This window comes from Anser brachyrhynchus, assembly GCF_964034855.1.
Source record: "Anser brachyrhynchus genome assembly, chromosome: 4".
In the NCBI taxonomy this organism is placed as follows: Eukaryota; Metazoa; Chordata; class Aves; order Anseriformes; family Anatidae; genus Anser; species Anser brachyrhynchus.
In genome coordinates this window covers 34,370,203-34,386,496 of record NC_137698.1, presented here as the reverse complement: position 1 = coordinate 34,386,496, position 16,294 = coordinate 34,370,203, and the positions used below count along the sequence as shown (strand labels likewise).

Below are 16,294 nucleotides of genomic sequence, written 5' to 3'. Positions count from 1 at the left end.
AAAAAGATTTTTACTAAGAATAATCCCAGCCTTTTATACCATTGTGATATATTTTACGTCCAAAATTTGTTAAAATTTAACAGGAGCATTTACGTTTCCCATAACTGCTACAAAAATACACATTTTTGAAAAGTTCAGGAATTGGTCCTTTGTGGAGACCAAAGGAGTTCTGTTAATATTCTAGCTGAGATCAGTTTTCATTACAAACTTCACACCTAATAAATGAACCTAAGATTTCAGGAAGATATCAACTAGATTTTATTTTAGGTTCCTGAAGTGGGATCTTCATGTAATCACTGGAGACTGCTGCCTTGATTTATCCACCCCTTCTGTATCCTGTCATTTTTGTATTTACATACAATAACAAAAAAGCTCCAAAAGAATTGAACAGATCTGGCAATCTTTTCATTCCTCAGTGTAGTTTCTCACTAGCTTCTTGTGAAATTCTCTGCTTGTACCACCATTTTCAGTCACTAAGCTTCCCTCTCACTACTCATGTGCCACCACCTTCTCTAGGTGTTTTGCAGAAAATGATCTTTGGACTTGAAACTGCAGTACTTCTTTGCAGTTCGTAACTGACCTGTGGCAAATTCTGGAGGCTATCTTGGCTGTATTTTTTGCTCACTTATCTCTCACTTCTCATAACATTGTAAATCTCATTATAAGAGGAGCAGGAAAAAGAAGAATCTTTCAGTCAAGGATGTATAATTAGAGAAAGCTTCCAGCTCTAGGAAACCTCAAGGCTCACTTGACAGAATACCAATGTAAAAAATTTTTGTAACTTCCTCCTACATTGGGACTTACTCCTGTTAGGGAAGTGAGAAAACTGACATATAACAGAGGTGGCCATCTGGCAGACCAGGGCAAGACCCCGCTTGCCAGGCAATCTAATCTGATCCTCTAGCATGCTTGCTTGTCACCAGATCAACCAAACTGGGGATAACGCTGTATATATGCTCCAACAGAAAGATGTCCAGATCAAACCAAAGTCAGCAGAATTTACAGTATCAGATATGAAACTGAGCTAATGTGACTGTATTGATCTAGCTGGAAAATAAAACAAAAATAAAAAGATTCCTGAGCACTTGGAATTTACTCATTTCAAGAGCACAGCCCAGCTCACAGCCATTTTCTATATAACCACAATATCAGAGTGGTAGGTAGAAACAACACAAGTCAGCGTGCTATTACACCTTGGTTACAAGGGCTTGCAAATGGGTCATAATCAGGTTAGATGACATGTCCCATGGGAGAAATCTCAACTCAAAGTGAAATTTCCCATTAAGTGGTCATCTGTGGTTATTACAATAAAATATGAACCTCTCTATTCGGAAAAGAAGCATCCAAAGCCAAAAGAATTAATCTGAAAATTGTTCTCTTCTAAAATTACTCTAAACCACTAATGCATACAGGGCAAACTGCAACTGGGACAGAGTTCAATAAATGTGTAGAGAAAGAGAGAGAAGCACAGTCTGCTGAAAAACTGAGAATGGCTCAGATCTGTCCATACTAGCAGTAAAACCAGGCTTAAAAGAGACTGTATGTGAGTTATGTTTGTATGCAGCCTTGGAATGGATTTTAATCATGGCTTAATTCCGGTGTAGATACAGCCCAAGGGCATGCCTGCATGATGTGCTTGCATCAGTCTGAAGGCAGGATATTGACAGTTCAGACGTCCAAGTCCACTGCAGTATGGATAGTTCATGTGTTTTTAGTATCTTTAAGAGAGGGTTAATAAATTAACTGACTATAAATAAGATAGCCCTATCAAAAAAAATGCAGCAAAATTTAATTCTTGGCTTATTTACATTAGTTAAGGCAAAATGTATTCAAAACCTTCTATTAAAAAAAGTTATTATGTGATTTACTATGAAAAGCAGAGAATGCTCCAGCAACACTTGGAGCATGCTCTCACCATCTTCCACTCCTAATCCTCATTACAAAGTTCTTATTCTGCCTCAGAAAGCAGATGGCAAGAGATAATGTCAGTAGCAATTAGGGGCTTCACTGCCCTTAAGGACTCTTCTGATTTATAGGTGTAGGAAAATTTTCACAGATTTTTAGAAACAGGATACTTTTCACCATTTTCTTTTAGGTATACTCTTTGGAACATTCCCAAAAACATGACACAATGTCTCAGGTTTGGTTTTGTTTGTTTGTTTTCTTTTTAAACAATGGAGAATGTTGTATTTTTAATTACTTAAAAATAATGTCATTGTAAATGAAATGTCCAACACTACTTTCATTATTCACATTGGGAAACTCGAAGCACTTGAGTTTAGCAGTATTTGTAATCAACTTCCTCTAAACTACTTGCATGCTGCTGAACCTTTCATGTTTTTATGAACCCAATGCAACTTTCACTGCAAACAACTAACTTGGATCAGATCCAAAATTTCTTCTTAAACAGTGGCTTGGAGAAACAGGGTAAATCCTGCCAATTTAGACAAGGACAAACACAAAGAAACTCACAGAGAGCATTATCTCACTTTATCTGTACAGAATTTTGTCTGCTTATGATCTCTTTGAATGTCAATTACATTGTTGCTATTACAAATATCTTTAATCTTGCTTTACAAGCTGTTGCTCTTTATTAGCAATACTATTCTACCTAAATAAAATCCAAAGAGGAAATAAAGCTTCAGAATGGAAAGAAACAAAAAATAAATCCTGAGGGATAGATAGATTTCATATTATTACTATATTGGAGATTCATTTTCAAACTTTAATATTTAGGATGGAGGAAAAATTACTTCCAAAAAGAAATAAGCCAGGCTAGTTTGGTTCTAGAGCCTTCTTTGAGTTAACCTGAACTTTATCCTTCTATGGGGACACTGTGCAATATCCTCCTACAAAGCAGCTGCACTAGTGGAAGATATACCTGCCCTCTGTTGCTCATTAAAGCTCCCCTCTGCCAGAAGCTGCTGCTATTCAGATTTGCTCCAGACACTAACAAATGAGGGCTTTCTAGCATATTTTGGTCTAACTGAACCAAGCTAGACAGCTAAAACATTTTTCAACTGTTAAACTTACTTGGAAAGGGTCAGGTAAGCACAAGCACAGGTGTAAGAAATTCTACTGGAAATTTGTGTTTCCACAGTCTTCTACTGTAGAGGGAACTTTCATGCTTCAAAAGCAGAAACATTACAGTGGTTTGAATTGCAGAGTATACAGTATTCGTAGCTATGCAAGACTGAATTAAGGAAATTAAAACCAGTCTTTTACTTGATTTGGTTCTGTAGTTGACTATATACCTAGCAAACATTACAAATGCAGCTCAAGAGATCAGGAAGAAAGTACCTAAAGGGGTGCCTAGCAGCTAGCATATACACCCTGTTAATAAGGATTGAGAGTAAAAATTGCAGCATAAGAGATATGTGTTTTCTCAAATTACTTCCAAAAACAAACACACACTGAAAAAGAAATTCAGCGTCCTTGCTTACTTAAGGGCAGACCAACCACCTGACCAAAGGAACTGACTGCCCAGTACATTAATTACTCAGGTGAGCATGACCTTGATTGCCAAAAGCCTGCATTTGTTTTGCTAAATACATCCTCCTACATGACTGATGGGCTATAGACTGGCCTCTCCTTAAACCAAAAGGGCTATACCTGAACTTCAGATTAAAGGGTAACAACTGGCAGATGTGAGGAACATCTAGCAGGACGCTGATGTTGAGCAGATGGGCTAGAGTGCAGCAGCCTTTTCCATCAGTTTCCACCCACTGCTTTTGCAAAAGCGCATAATCATCATGAGCCTGACATTACACTTCCTCGCGCAGCAGTATGATACCCCCTGCAGAGCGCTGTGCTGCTGTAGTTAAACTCATACCAGAAACACGGCTGACTGGAGCTTGCCTAGCTCTGCAAGTCTGCGCTGCTGACTGGAGTTTCTTGAGATACTGACTTTGGCAGAGAGAACAGTTAAAGAAGTTTCCATTTCAAAATGTTTGTACTCGTACGGCATTGCGGCTGATCATGCCAATGCCTGTGCTAATGCGATTGCCAGTAGAACAATATTGTAAAAAAGATCACTAAAATAATAATCCAGGTTAGGGGAAAAAAAAATCATCTCAGTGATCTAGTTTGTAGTACAACCTCACAAATGTTTGTTCCTGACTGAAGACACAGATGGGGAAATGTGGTGAGGGACAGGAAGGAGGACTTTGCTTAGCTGCATGCCCTGTAAATCCTGTCTTGTGGAAGTGTGTCTTCAGACTCCTATCTGTAGAGGCTGAGGGCCTGTTGTACAGGGCTTAAGTAGCATTTAACGATACTGTTAAGAAAAAGATACTTCTATTTATTGGAGCAAGAAGAGGTGAGTACTGTTTCTGTCATGAAATGCTCATATATTCCTGTAGGGCTTCTTAGCCACTGAACATAAGATCTTGTGTCTCAACTTGCATGTTTTGTACCGCCTAATAAAATAGATAATCTTTTTATTTTTATAAAAGTCCACAGTTCTTTTCTGGTTCCTATTGTTCCCCTTAATGTTCCTGAGTTTAATTGCATACTCTCTGAAAAATATTACCTTGTAGCAAGATTTTATTTTTCATGAACAACCTTTACATCCTTATGTTATAAAATAGAGAATGTCATTTCCTGATGCACCTTCTCAGCACCGTTCATTATTTTCTATGCTTTTCCTTATTCTCCTCTCTTCTAGGGAGGATAAACTTTCTTCATTTGAGAGTATTTCCTGCCTCTATATCATTTGTCATAAGCTTTCTCCATACCCCAGATGGTTTTAGCAACATTACTGTTCCCCAACCCAGGCTTGCAAAAAGTGGAGCCTTGCCAGAGAAAGGCACTGAAAGCAAAGCCCCTGATGACTTTTTTTGTATCCTTCCACATAGGGCACAGATGGCCATGTTTTCTCGACCCTCCCCTACTTCAGCTGAAGGCCACAAATTCTCAGTTTATTTCTCCACAGCTCCACATTCGTGAATGTTAACAGAATCTCCCATTCTTTTCTAATACCTACATTGGAAATTTCTGTACATTTTGAATAATCACAAATCCTTTATTTCAAACAAAGCACCCATCAAATTCAAATTTACCAGGATATTTGCACATATGGTCTATAAACAGACTTCCAGATAACACTGAAAAAAAGACGCAACAGCATATCAATCCTACCAGGTCTCTCACCAGTACATTCTGTCCTGTGGAAATCCTGACCGTCAGTATTTCACCTTGCAGGCAAAATAAGTTTGGATATTTCTTTGCAAAGCAACTTCCAATCACAGACTGTAACTCTTACTAAATCAAGTAAGAAACTGCTATAATTTTCAAACTTTTTTCCCTTCCCTATACTGAGCTCCTGATGCCATTTTTCCAAGTTAATCAAAATTCCTGATATGTTTTCAAGAGAATACCTTACAACACCGTTTGCAGGAAGTGCCCGGCAACAGCATTAGGAGAACAGACAAATGGGAAGACAGACAGATTTAGTGAACACCTGTTAAATGGGGCAATGGCTCCAACACAATTGTTTTCCCACTTCATTTCACACAGTAATAACGTTAATGTCCTCCATGGACTCACTTTTAAACACCAGTTCTACACCATCAAACAACAGAAGAGTTGAAAGCAAATTTAATTGTCTAGACTGCTTCCAAACAACTTTTTTTGGATAAAAGTGAATTTACCCACCTTAGTTTTCCCTTTTTTTTTTTTCTTTTTTAAACTGTGTATGCTCAAACTGGTATTGTTTAGCATTTTGTAATCTTTCTCAATTGCGTATCACTCTCCTCCATGTTTTAATATTTATCTTGGCTATAATAGAATCTTTTCCTCTATTAAAAATCAGCATCTCATCACTCTCTTGAATGTCCCTAATTTTAGTTCACAGGTTTTCTCTTGACTCTTCTATATGATTCCTGGCTCTTTTTACTATTTAACTGCTCGTTTTTCCCTCATTCAAAATATTTGTACTGATATTTGTACTGATATTCTACTCAGTTTTTCTCTTGCTTAGTTTCTTGTGTTTAGTCTCAGACTTTCCCTAACACAGATGCATTACTGATCATTATTTAGCATCACAATGATTTAGCAAGTAATTTAAAGGATTTTTAAAATGTTTTGTTTTGTGGGTTTGTTTTTTTTTTCAATGTAAGAGAATTATGCCAGAATTACTTAACACCTTGAACGATGAAGACTGGCAAATTTTGACACCAGCTTCTTTAGATTTTCTTTTTTTTTTTTTTTTTTTTTTCTATTATAGTAAAGGCAGATAGACTCCAAGGGAAAATCACACTCCAAGATTTCATTAATCCACCTTTTTTTTCAGAAAGACAGGCATCTATTAGACTTTCAAAAATGATTTCAATGTAAGCACATGCTTTTTTTTTTTTTATTATTTTACTCTGCTTACAATCTTGAAGTCCAGAGTGTAGTTGTAGTTTCTATAAAGTAACTTGTAGGCAGAGTTTAAAAAGAGGGCAAAAACTGCAAACAAGATATAGTGAAGAGATTATTATGGAAAAAACATTTTACAAACTCTACTTTCCCTCTTATTTGCAATTTGAATTGGCTATAACTGAGATCAATGCTTTTGCTAACAAATGATGATGTCCTACCTAGATTACTATTTTCATTGAAAAGGTAAAAGTGTCTTTATATCACTACAGTTTTGCTTTTTACTATACATTAACTTTGTCCTACAGATACACCTTTTCAATGTTTTCCCATCATATACTATCCAAACCCCACCTTCCAATATTAGCATATTTTGATGTGTGTTAAATCAAAACTGAACGATTTCAGCATTCTTAAAACAAGTTCTATTCAAAAGCATGTCTCAAGTTCACTTTTCATTACCTCCCTCATGTTCTTGGAGACTATATTTGACTTTCTTTGAATAGTAATTTCCTTTACAAATTAAATCAATAAAAAAATCTTATTTGAAAATTAGTAAAAACAATATTCCAACAGAACTGGATTTAAATAGACATGAATTTCTGGCCATATTTCTTAGACAGCATGTCAATAAAGATGTTATTCTTATACACAGAGAGTCAATATAACGTACAATTGTACACACATAAAAATTAGTCTACTTTTGATCATTCCCAGATTTTCAGAATATTTTCTGGTAGCCCATACATCATATTCCTTCAGAAATATTTCTTCTCTACTTTTCAAAAATACCTTATATTGAATGATCCTTCTATTCTTCCTTTAGAATACCCACAGATTAGTTTTTCACTTGCACTGGTTTCACATAAGTGCGGTTCTGTTGGCATTACTAATGCTAAGCTAGACTTATCTTCAGATGAGATCCGAATAAGGTACTTAATAAGTAATCAGGGTCTACTTACCCTACCTTTCTATGATAATAATCAGATCTGTACATGATATAATTAAATCAAAACTGCTTAAAATTATCCATTATTTCTTGATTCTAGCCTACACACAGGTATTTCTGTATGGAAGACATCAAAGGTCTTTTAAGTAATTCTAACAGTGCAAAAAATCCTGCAGTGACATATACAGATTACAGAATTGTTATACATGTAGCTGGGTCAGTAAGAAATGAGTGTAATAGGTATATTATCACAATTAAGTGAATACACCACTTAGGTCAGGTGTAAAACAAACAGGTGTAAGCCAGTTTTGTTATGGACAAATTTAAAGGAATCGCTGGACAATGACCAGAAATTCATGCTCCATTCATAGGAGCATTGCTAGAGGAAAGAAGGAATACTGATGTTTAAATTTACACTCCATCCTACATTTCTTTAAATGTTTAAGAGACTTTCTGCCAGTTAAGTACTTACATGGCGCAGCCCCTGTGCTTCCCAATACTATGGTAATGCCTAGTTTCTATACACAAGAAAAAACTGTGTCAAATAATATCAAATTTGTAAATGTACTGAGTTCAATATGCCAGCAGGCTAGGCTAGATGTCTCACACCCTGGCTCCACTCAAGAGTAATATTTCTGACAACTTTCTGAATTAGATTGTTAAGTTTCTGAGATTTCTATGAATGTAAATCTTTATTTTGCCTGATACAAGGAATCTTATCTCCTGCACAAAACTTTTCTTCATAGACACAGCCTGAACGCAAGATAAAATAAACGTAGCACAGTGTTTTAACATACATTGTCAAGTTGCATTTAAATATATTTAATTTAAATGCATTACGCACACATATAAAATGTCTGTATGTGGCATAGAAATACAACTATTTGTCAAGAAGACCAAAGTTACAGATGACTTTCCAAACTACTTTTCCTATTATAAATCTACGAAATTTTTTTAAACAAATTAAAATGCTTCTAGAGTTGACAGATATCCTCCTTTCAGAGACTATTGTATTGTATAAATCTTACATTGCATATGGATGTAGATTCCACAGAAAAGCCACAAGAAATCACCAAACATCAGAAATACAAATGGGTGTAACACTTCAATAACGTATGCATTCAACGAAGTGAAGAGTTTCAAAAAACTAGTAGCAAAGCTCTTCTTTTTCACCATGATCCATCACCTCTCTTCTGAGCAAACAGACATCCAAAATGCCAACAATCACCTGGAAGAGCTCAAGTGATGAGTTCACAGAGCTACTCTTTTTCCTCTCTTCTGCTGTATGCTCAAATTCTGTAAACATTTCATACCAGCTCGTATTGCCAGAAGCACCCTCCTCACCCAGTGTAAACAGACCAACCTGCATTCTAGCGTTTTAAGATTACACCCAATCCTGCTTAAACCAGAATTTCAAAGTATGTTTTGCACAAATAGCAGCTCTGATGCTTCTAGTTAACCCAGTTTCCATTTTAGCCTTCTTCTTTTCTTTCTGACATATGTAACTAGTAATCTTTATCAACAATATGCTACCAGTCATCTAGCAATCTATTACTAGTAACCTGCACTCATGTGCCTTAATTCACACTGTTCATAACCACATGATTTTCTACAGCACTTGCTATAGAACTTACACCTTACACACCTGTAAATACACTGCTGTGGAAAAAGGAAAATACCATCAAGAGACTTTTCCAAGGGAACACAAAAACCCAGTATGTTCCAAGTTGCAGGCACTGTTTTTTCTCATCTTTATTGGACTAATAGCAATAGTTTTAATAGATTGCAAGTAGCATAATGGTTTTGAAACCAGCCTGGTTTTTTACATCATTTCACTTTCCATGGAAAGGAGAGAAGACTCTCTGAAAAACTGCAGTTCTGAGTATTTTTGGTGTGCTAGCTGGCAGGGAACGTTGCTTTTTCAGTGGTTTCTAGTATAAGGCAGAGCAGCCTCTGCTAAGAAATAATGCACCATATTTGACAGATAATGATCCTCTAATTCAGATCGTAGATCCTTCTTACCAGTTGGTGGTTCTTAATACTGATTCATTTTGCTCCTCTAAAATTTGAGTTTGGGTGAGTGGCTGGCCTATCCCTCCTCTCCATTTTGCTTATTATGTCAAGATAAATTTTGTTTATACTGCTTTTATGTTTTTAAGGCTTTCATTTATATCAGAAAGCGTCCTAGCTTCCAATCACTACATTTTCAATTATATGAAAATTGGATTTCAAAACTTTCAAACCAACATAGTAATCTTATCATGTTCCTTATTTGTCTTGCATTTTCCCCAATATTGAGTAAAATGGATAAACCGCTAATCATGGAAGGACTAACTCTGCAATAAAGCACTAAAAATATTTAAATTTAGATATATTGTGGAAAGCTGTCTTGACAGACCTCAACAACATTATTATCATTGAAGCAATCTAATTCCCAAAAAGCTGAAGCTCATCAAAGCTGTGTGAAATTTAGTTATTATCAACTGATTAATAGTTTTATATTAATTCTTACCTATTCAGACATCCAACCTTCAAAGACAGGACAAAATAGGCTACATTTCTGTTTAGAACAAATGTAATTGCCTTATTTGGATTTTTAGCTACTCCTGACTCCCTGTGGAAGTATGTGACTTTTCTTTGGGTTGTGTCTGGTCTTTGCAAATGCCTACTCTGTTGTTCATGATAAATTTTGATCAGCTTTAATGGGAAATCACGAACTGCAATAGGTGAATTTAAATTTCTAAAACAGAAAAATATTCTGAGGGAGGAAAGCTAACATAGCTAAGACTTTGAAGCTAGCAAAAGGCCCCAGAAAAATTAAGTTTGAAATAATATGCCTGAAAAAAATGTATCAACTACTGCTATAATTTTTGCTAAAGATCTCTTTTTTCAAAACAACATCTGAACAGCAACCTCTTTATATTCTTCCTGCCCAGTTTACACTTGTTTTCCCTATATGCCTCTCAGAAACATGGACGAACAACAAAATTTATTTATTTATTTATTTATTCATTCATTTAAGATATCAGATAAAAGTAGCATTCCCCCGTTTGCTCAAATACTAATGGCCTCCAGATAGCATAACTCACTTTGAAATACTGAAGACAGGATGCAATAGTGCATCACATTATGATATTTCTGATTTTGTGGGGGGTAGGAAGGTAAGGTCACTTAACGTCACTTTCAATTTAAAAAGAATTGTTAAACTAATACTGTAAGTCTTATCACAAATACATATATAATGATGCAATTATACAATAATACAATTTTTGTCAACTGTATCTGGGAAAAATGAAAAATATTTTCAGTTATCTTCGCAGTTACTCTATGGCATTAAAAATAATACGGAGTATTAGAGGTATATACTAATGTTTCAGACTGTTTCAGTAAAAACCTGGTCACATATCCATCAAACTGTAGACTTATTCAGAGAAAAATATCTTCCCCTCAACTCTCATGAATTTGTGCTATTATAATTTTTATTGTGCTATCATAAACTAATAGAAAGTACCAAAAATATGCACATGCAATACATGCATTTTACATTTCTTTGTATTGCTCAGAATGACATCCTGATGCTATCATTGAGCTCATCATGACATTCCATCAATCAAAATCCACTTTTAATTACACACCATTCTGCTTTTTCTCCCAAAGCAAGCACAGAAGACACGCAACAATCTATTTCAACTAAAATACACACTTTATAGAATTAAAAATAGGTTGGGAATCAGTTTTAAATCAGCTATCAGCCTGTCAATTAATGTTCTGAACCCCTGCTATTGACCCAGTACTGTACAAGCTGTTATTACGCACTGTCCTACATATCATCTGTTCCCCGTGCTGGTCTGTTCCAGAAAGACAGACAGCTGCAACAGTATATCCCTGTTCAACCTGAGGACCATCTGACTTTAATTGTAGCACACAGCTTGATGTGGGTCTGGTTATGAGACGCCAAAGTATCACACTGTAATAATCTGGAAAAGCAGAAACCTGCCAACACAAGGCTGCAAACAGGGGCTTGGGCTGTCTGGCTGGCTGACGGGCTGCAGGAAATATGATTAATGAGCAAGGTATAATGATATCAGGAACCCGATTAGCACCACAAAAAGGTCACAGATCAAAGTAGTATGCATTTCATGAGCTCAAATCATTGTATAAGATCTGTGGACTTAAAGAGGTAAACTGAAATGCAAAGGGAAAAAATATGTGTGTGTGATAGTATTTTAAGTGCTCATTTTGTAAGCTATAATCACTATTTTGTCTGAAACAGGACGCTATAAGGAAATATTAACTGAATGAATCAGCCCATGACACATTGTAGCAAGCTTTTTTGATAGTATTTCTGAGAAACTGAGCTTCAAGCATTCCTCCTAAACACTCCTACTCTACTCAAAAATAAAATTTGATGCTGAGGTTATCAAATCCATTAAGTATTAACAAGAAAAAGCAATTTAATATTTACATGTGATTTTCTCAGTTTTATTCCACTGCAGAAACAGCAGATTGCAGAGGGCATCATCCATAACAGCACTAACATGGCCATCACCACCAGAATAAGGTTGTCACATAAAAGTTGTTAACACAATTCACTGGCACTGAGGTTTAAATTTAATGCTACCAGACTGACCAAAACTTGATATCTGAAATACAGGAGCAGTATCAGTGACATAAAGTGTCACCAAAAGGGATGCTGTTTGATACACTTCAACATACTGTCATTTGACAAATTATTATAGAATTATAGAATGGTTTGGGTTGGAAGAGAGCTTAAAGACCACCCGGTTCCAACCCCCTGCCAAGGGCAGGGACACCTCCCACCAGACCAGGTTGCCCAAAGCCCCATCCAGCCTGGCCTTGAACACCTCCAGGGATGGGGCATCCACAGCTTCTCCGGGCACCTGTTCCAGTGCCTCACCACCCTCTGAGTGAAGAGTTTCTTCCTTATATATAATCAAAATCTACCCTTTTTTAGTTTAAAGGCATTACTCCTCGTAATTATCTCTCAATTTCAAAATTAACTCAAGTTGTAAAAAAAAAGTTCTACTTTGTCCAATTATGCAATGCTTGAAAATAACATTTTCTTGCAAAAATTGTTTCTGAAAACCTTAATTTATGGTAACTTCTGTATGTTCTTCAAGTACTCGACAAGTGCTGCAAGTTCTACTTTCACAGCAGAAGTTATGACCTTAAGCAGATTACTAGCAAAGTCTTTTTGATTAAAATAGTTTCAAAAGTCACATCACTAATGAACAATTACTTGAAAAATAACCTAAATGAGAAGGAACTATTAATTATATTTAGATAATAAATAGGATCTTCCAATTTCATAAGTAATGTTGAGGAAAATTACGAAATGGTAATTTAAAGTAGTTTTAATCTTCATCATTCAAATATACAGTGGTTAATGTACTACTCTTTTCAAATCCCCAAATTACTTTTTCTTTAAATGAAAGAGTGGATATATAACAGCACTTCCCTCATAATATTTTCTGAACTGCTTCTTTCAGAATTTGACAAAATAAAGATGTGCTTATTGTAGATTGTCCGTAAAAACAAAAAAAAATATACACTCGGATCATGGAATTAGTTTAGTATTCTCTAAGAGAAGATTTTAAAGGGATTTTACAATTTGTGTCCAAGAGTTTAACAGTGGTAATCGAAACTCAGCTGATTCCTGCTGAAGAAGCACTTAATCCAGAGAATACAGCCCACATGAGAGATACCAGAGAGCTGCAAGAAAGGCTGACACTAGTAGCAAACATTTTGGAAAATGATGGAAGAATGAGGGAAAGGTAGGTCAGAAAGTACAGATAGGTATGGGCGAGAAAAACCTGGCACCATGGTTAAAAATGAGGAAAAGAAAATTAAGAGCTAAAATCTTACAAGAGGAGGAAGCAGAAGCTGGAGAATAGCTTGCATTCATAGTAGCAAAAGTTAGAACTGTAATTAATCGGATAACAACTATATTTTATGCAAAAGCTAAAAAAACACAGTGGTGAGAGATCAAGGTCCAAGGCTGCCTTTGACGAGTCTGATTAAAAACAAAGGTTTTCATTTCTCAGATTATCCTGAATCATGAACACATGCCAAACTCAATCAATCAGCACAACTGTAAAATCAAATGTTGTGTTTGAATATAGTTTGCCAAGTAGTCCTGCTAAATGTTAGCGCATTTTATACCCCATTTAAATACATCTTGAACATACTTCTACATGAAGCCAAACGCTGAATTCACCTAACACAATTTGTGATCATTATGGTGCACCGTACAACTGCTGCAAGATCATCACAATCAGTAGTCCGCAAAAACATAGACCAAACAACATCTCTGAAGATAGTTATCATGTCACCAGTAAAAGTGCACTTTGAAGCATACTGATAATTTATAAATCACAGCTTTGTTCAGAACTGACTGCTCTGCATTTTTATTAATATAAGCTCCAATGTTCTGCCAACAATATGACTTTTTCAGCTCCCATATTCTAGCTTAAGGATATCAGGGAATTATCACGTCTAAGTCTGGTTTCTGTGAAGTTTCTGGGAGTTTTCATGCCTTAATTCAGTATTTCCCAGTTAGCTGTAAAGAAGTAGCTGACTACTACATGAAAACTGCAGCTTCATTTTTCAAGATTCATTTAAAAAAGGCTCTCCAATTTATTTATTTCTAGAGTGCCACTGATGCAGAATCTTTCTATTTTGTGAAGAGCCTAATGTAATAGCTTTGTGAATGTGCTGAGATGCCAACAACGACACTGTAATATCTATTCTGTAAATCATTACACTGCTCAGAGGACACAGTGAAGACAGGAAATGCTAACACCAGGATTTTCCAAAACAGGGAAGAGAACAGTAACACAGGTTTGGGGAATGAAGCAGATAAAGGAGAATTCAGTTTGATTTCCTTGTAAAAACTGTTCTGAAAAATGTAACTTTGATGGAAGAAAGGGAAGAGGTGGCAGAGATTTAAAATGCAGCCTTCTCTCCTGAGGCATTTACTGGACTTTGGAGTTAAGTGGATACTTAAATAAAAACAATAATAATAAAAAACAACACTGAAATTGCATTTAAATAACTGGAGTGAAAAATGTCTATGATTAACAAGCTTTATCTTTTGTAAAGTGATGATTTTATTAGCACTTCAGAACTACAAGAGCTGAAATAAAAATAACAAGATAAGATCTCATGCATGTTTAGACCACATACAAACTTTTTTGAGCAATTCTAAAGAACAAGCAATACTATATGCCTTTTTCCTTCTTAAAATTTATAAATCTACCATTCCTTCAGATTATTTCAGCCATAGCCCTGTGTAAATTATAAATAGCTGTATTTTACAAAGATCCAAACTACTTCAGAAAAAGCTTCCAAGACAAATGTTTCTTGACAGACAATAGAAGAGAGACATCTTACCAGTCTGTTTATGCGAACAAATTCTTCTGGGGTTTTGGCCCATGGTGGAAGTTCAACATCAGACACAACTGTTCCATCATCCATCACTCCTAGATTGTAATTGTTGCTGTTGACGAATATCTCTGGGAGGTAATAGAATTCAGGAATCAATTCCTGTATATAAATGAAAAACAATGCCATGCTATAAATTCTGTCATAGAACATACTTTTTCATGTTAAAAAATAATTATTAGAATGGCATTAGGCAGAAACAGAATATACAAAATCCTCCCATAGACCTCCTTCCCCTCCACACACACACAGAAGGGAGAAATCCATTCTTTCATACTTTCTAAAATATAAACCTTTGTGTATGATAAATCCTTATCGTGTTTATAACATGACAAAAAAAAAAAAAAAAAAAAAAAAAAAAAAAAAAAACTAAGACACAACATGTTATAAAACCAAAAAGTCAGAACATTGCTTTTTGGTAGCATATTGTCAAGAGAGAAATTTATAAAACTAAAGTAATGAACATCACATGATACAAACAATCCTTAGTGAAAAATAATAGGCAACTGAAGATGTTAAGAAGTTGGGGAAACATTTACATTTTAACACAATCCAAACTTTAAAGTGCTAATGCACAAACAGCAGTCTAAAGTTTGGGTGAAAGTAGCTATTACGGTTTATTCAATGCCTAGAAATAAATTTTCTGTCAAGTCTAAATTATCTGGAGTTACACCATATGTTGAGGGAAAAAAAAAAAAACAGTCAAAGCTGAACTGAGACAATACCTTTCTTCCATTAAAAGGCAGTTATCGCTATTATGTGTCCAGTCTATAATTACAGGGAAGAATCACGCATAATTCCATATACACAAAAACAAAACAAACAAAAAAGTTCAAAAGAATAAGGATTTTCTCCTGAATAAGTGGAACATTTCTCTGTTTTGCAGTCAGATATGCAACTTCAAAAATTGCTGTTCATTTTGTAAAATATATACAAGGATATACATAAACATACCTAAATTAATGGCTTTAGAACCTTATTTACAGACTTTTATAAATGTCTACAAAATCCTGGTGTAACAATAATAGAGAAAGCCTATTACGACATAGTATATATATTTCTGCCCTTATTAAATTTTAAAGGCAAATTTTGAGGGGAACTTGATGTTGAGACATAAATACACCCAACAAACTTGGCAATTTGATGGATTTAGAAAAACTGAGCCGCTAAATTAGGGAATTTACTTCTACTGTGAAGAAAGGATCAATACATGTAATTGCTTCAGGAAGTGTATTTCATAGCAAACAACTGGTGTAAAATTGGTCTGCCATATAGCAAGTACAAACTGCATGCCACTTAAGAAGTAGAAAAAAGTCATACTACCCCACTGGCTTTGTCTACAGTGGGTATAGTATGTAGCTCCCTCACAAGCTCAGTAGATCAGAAACCCAGTCTTGACATGGGTCAATGGATCAGTAGTCTCCCAGATAGACCCTCAGGGCCAGCGATGGCATGAGCAACTTTCCAAATGGCTGAGTGCAAAAGGGAGGTCATCAGATTGTGGACAAGGTCAATCCAAAG

The 16,294-nt window shown here is 35.5% G+C and overlaps 1 protein-coding gene across 3 annotated transcripts in view; it reads right to left on the bottom strand.

Moving 5' to 3' along the window:
- The window catches only part of LRBA (LPS responsive beige-like anchor protein), a 400,077-nt gene that overhangs the window by 83,454 nt on the left and 300,329 nt on the right, over nucleotides 1–16,294 (bottom strand). For all 3 annotated transcript variants that reach the window (XM_080589383.1, XM_080589381.1, XM_080589382.1), the window contains one exon: nucleotides 14,723–14,875. In XM_080589383.1, the coding sequence (XP_080445509.1) occupies nucleotides 14,723–14,875 (153 nt within the window). The remainder of the gene's footprint in view (nucleotides 1–14,722; nucleotides 14,876–16,294) is intronic.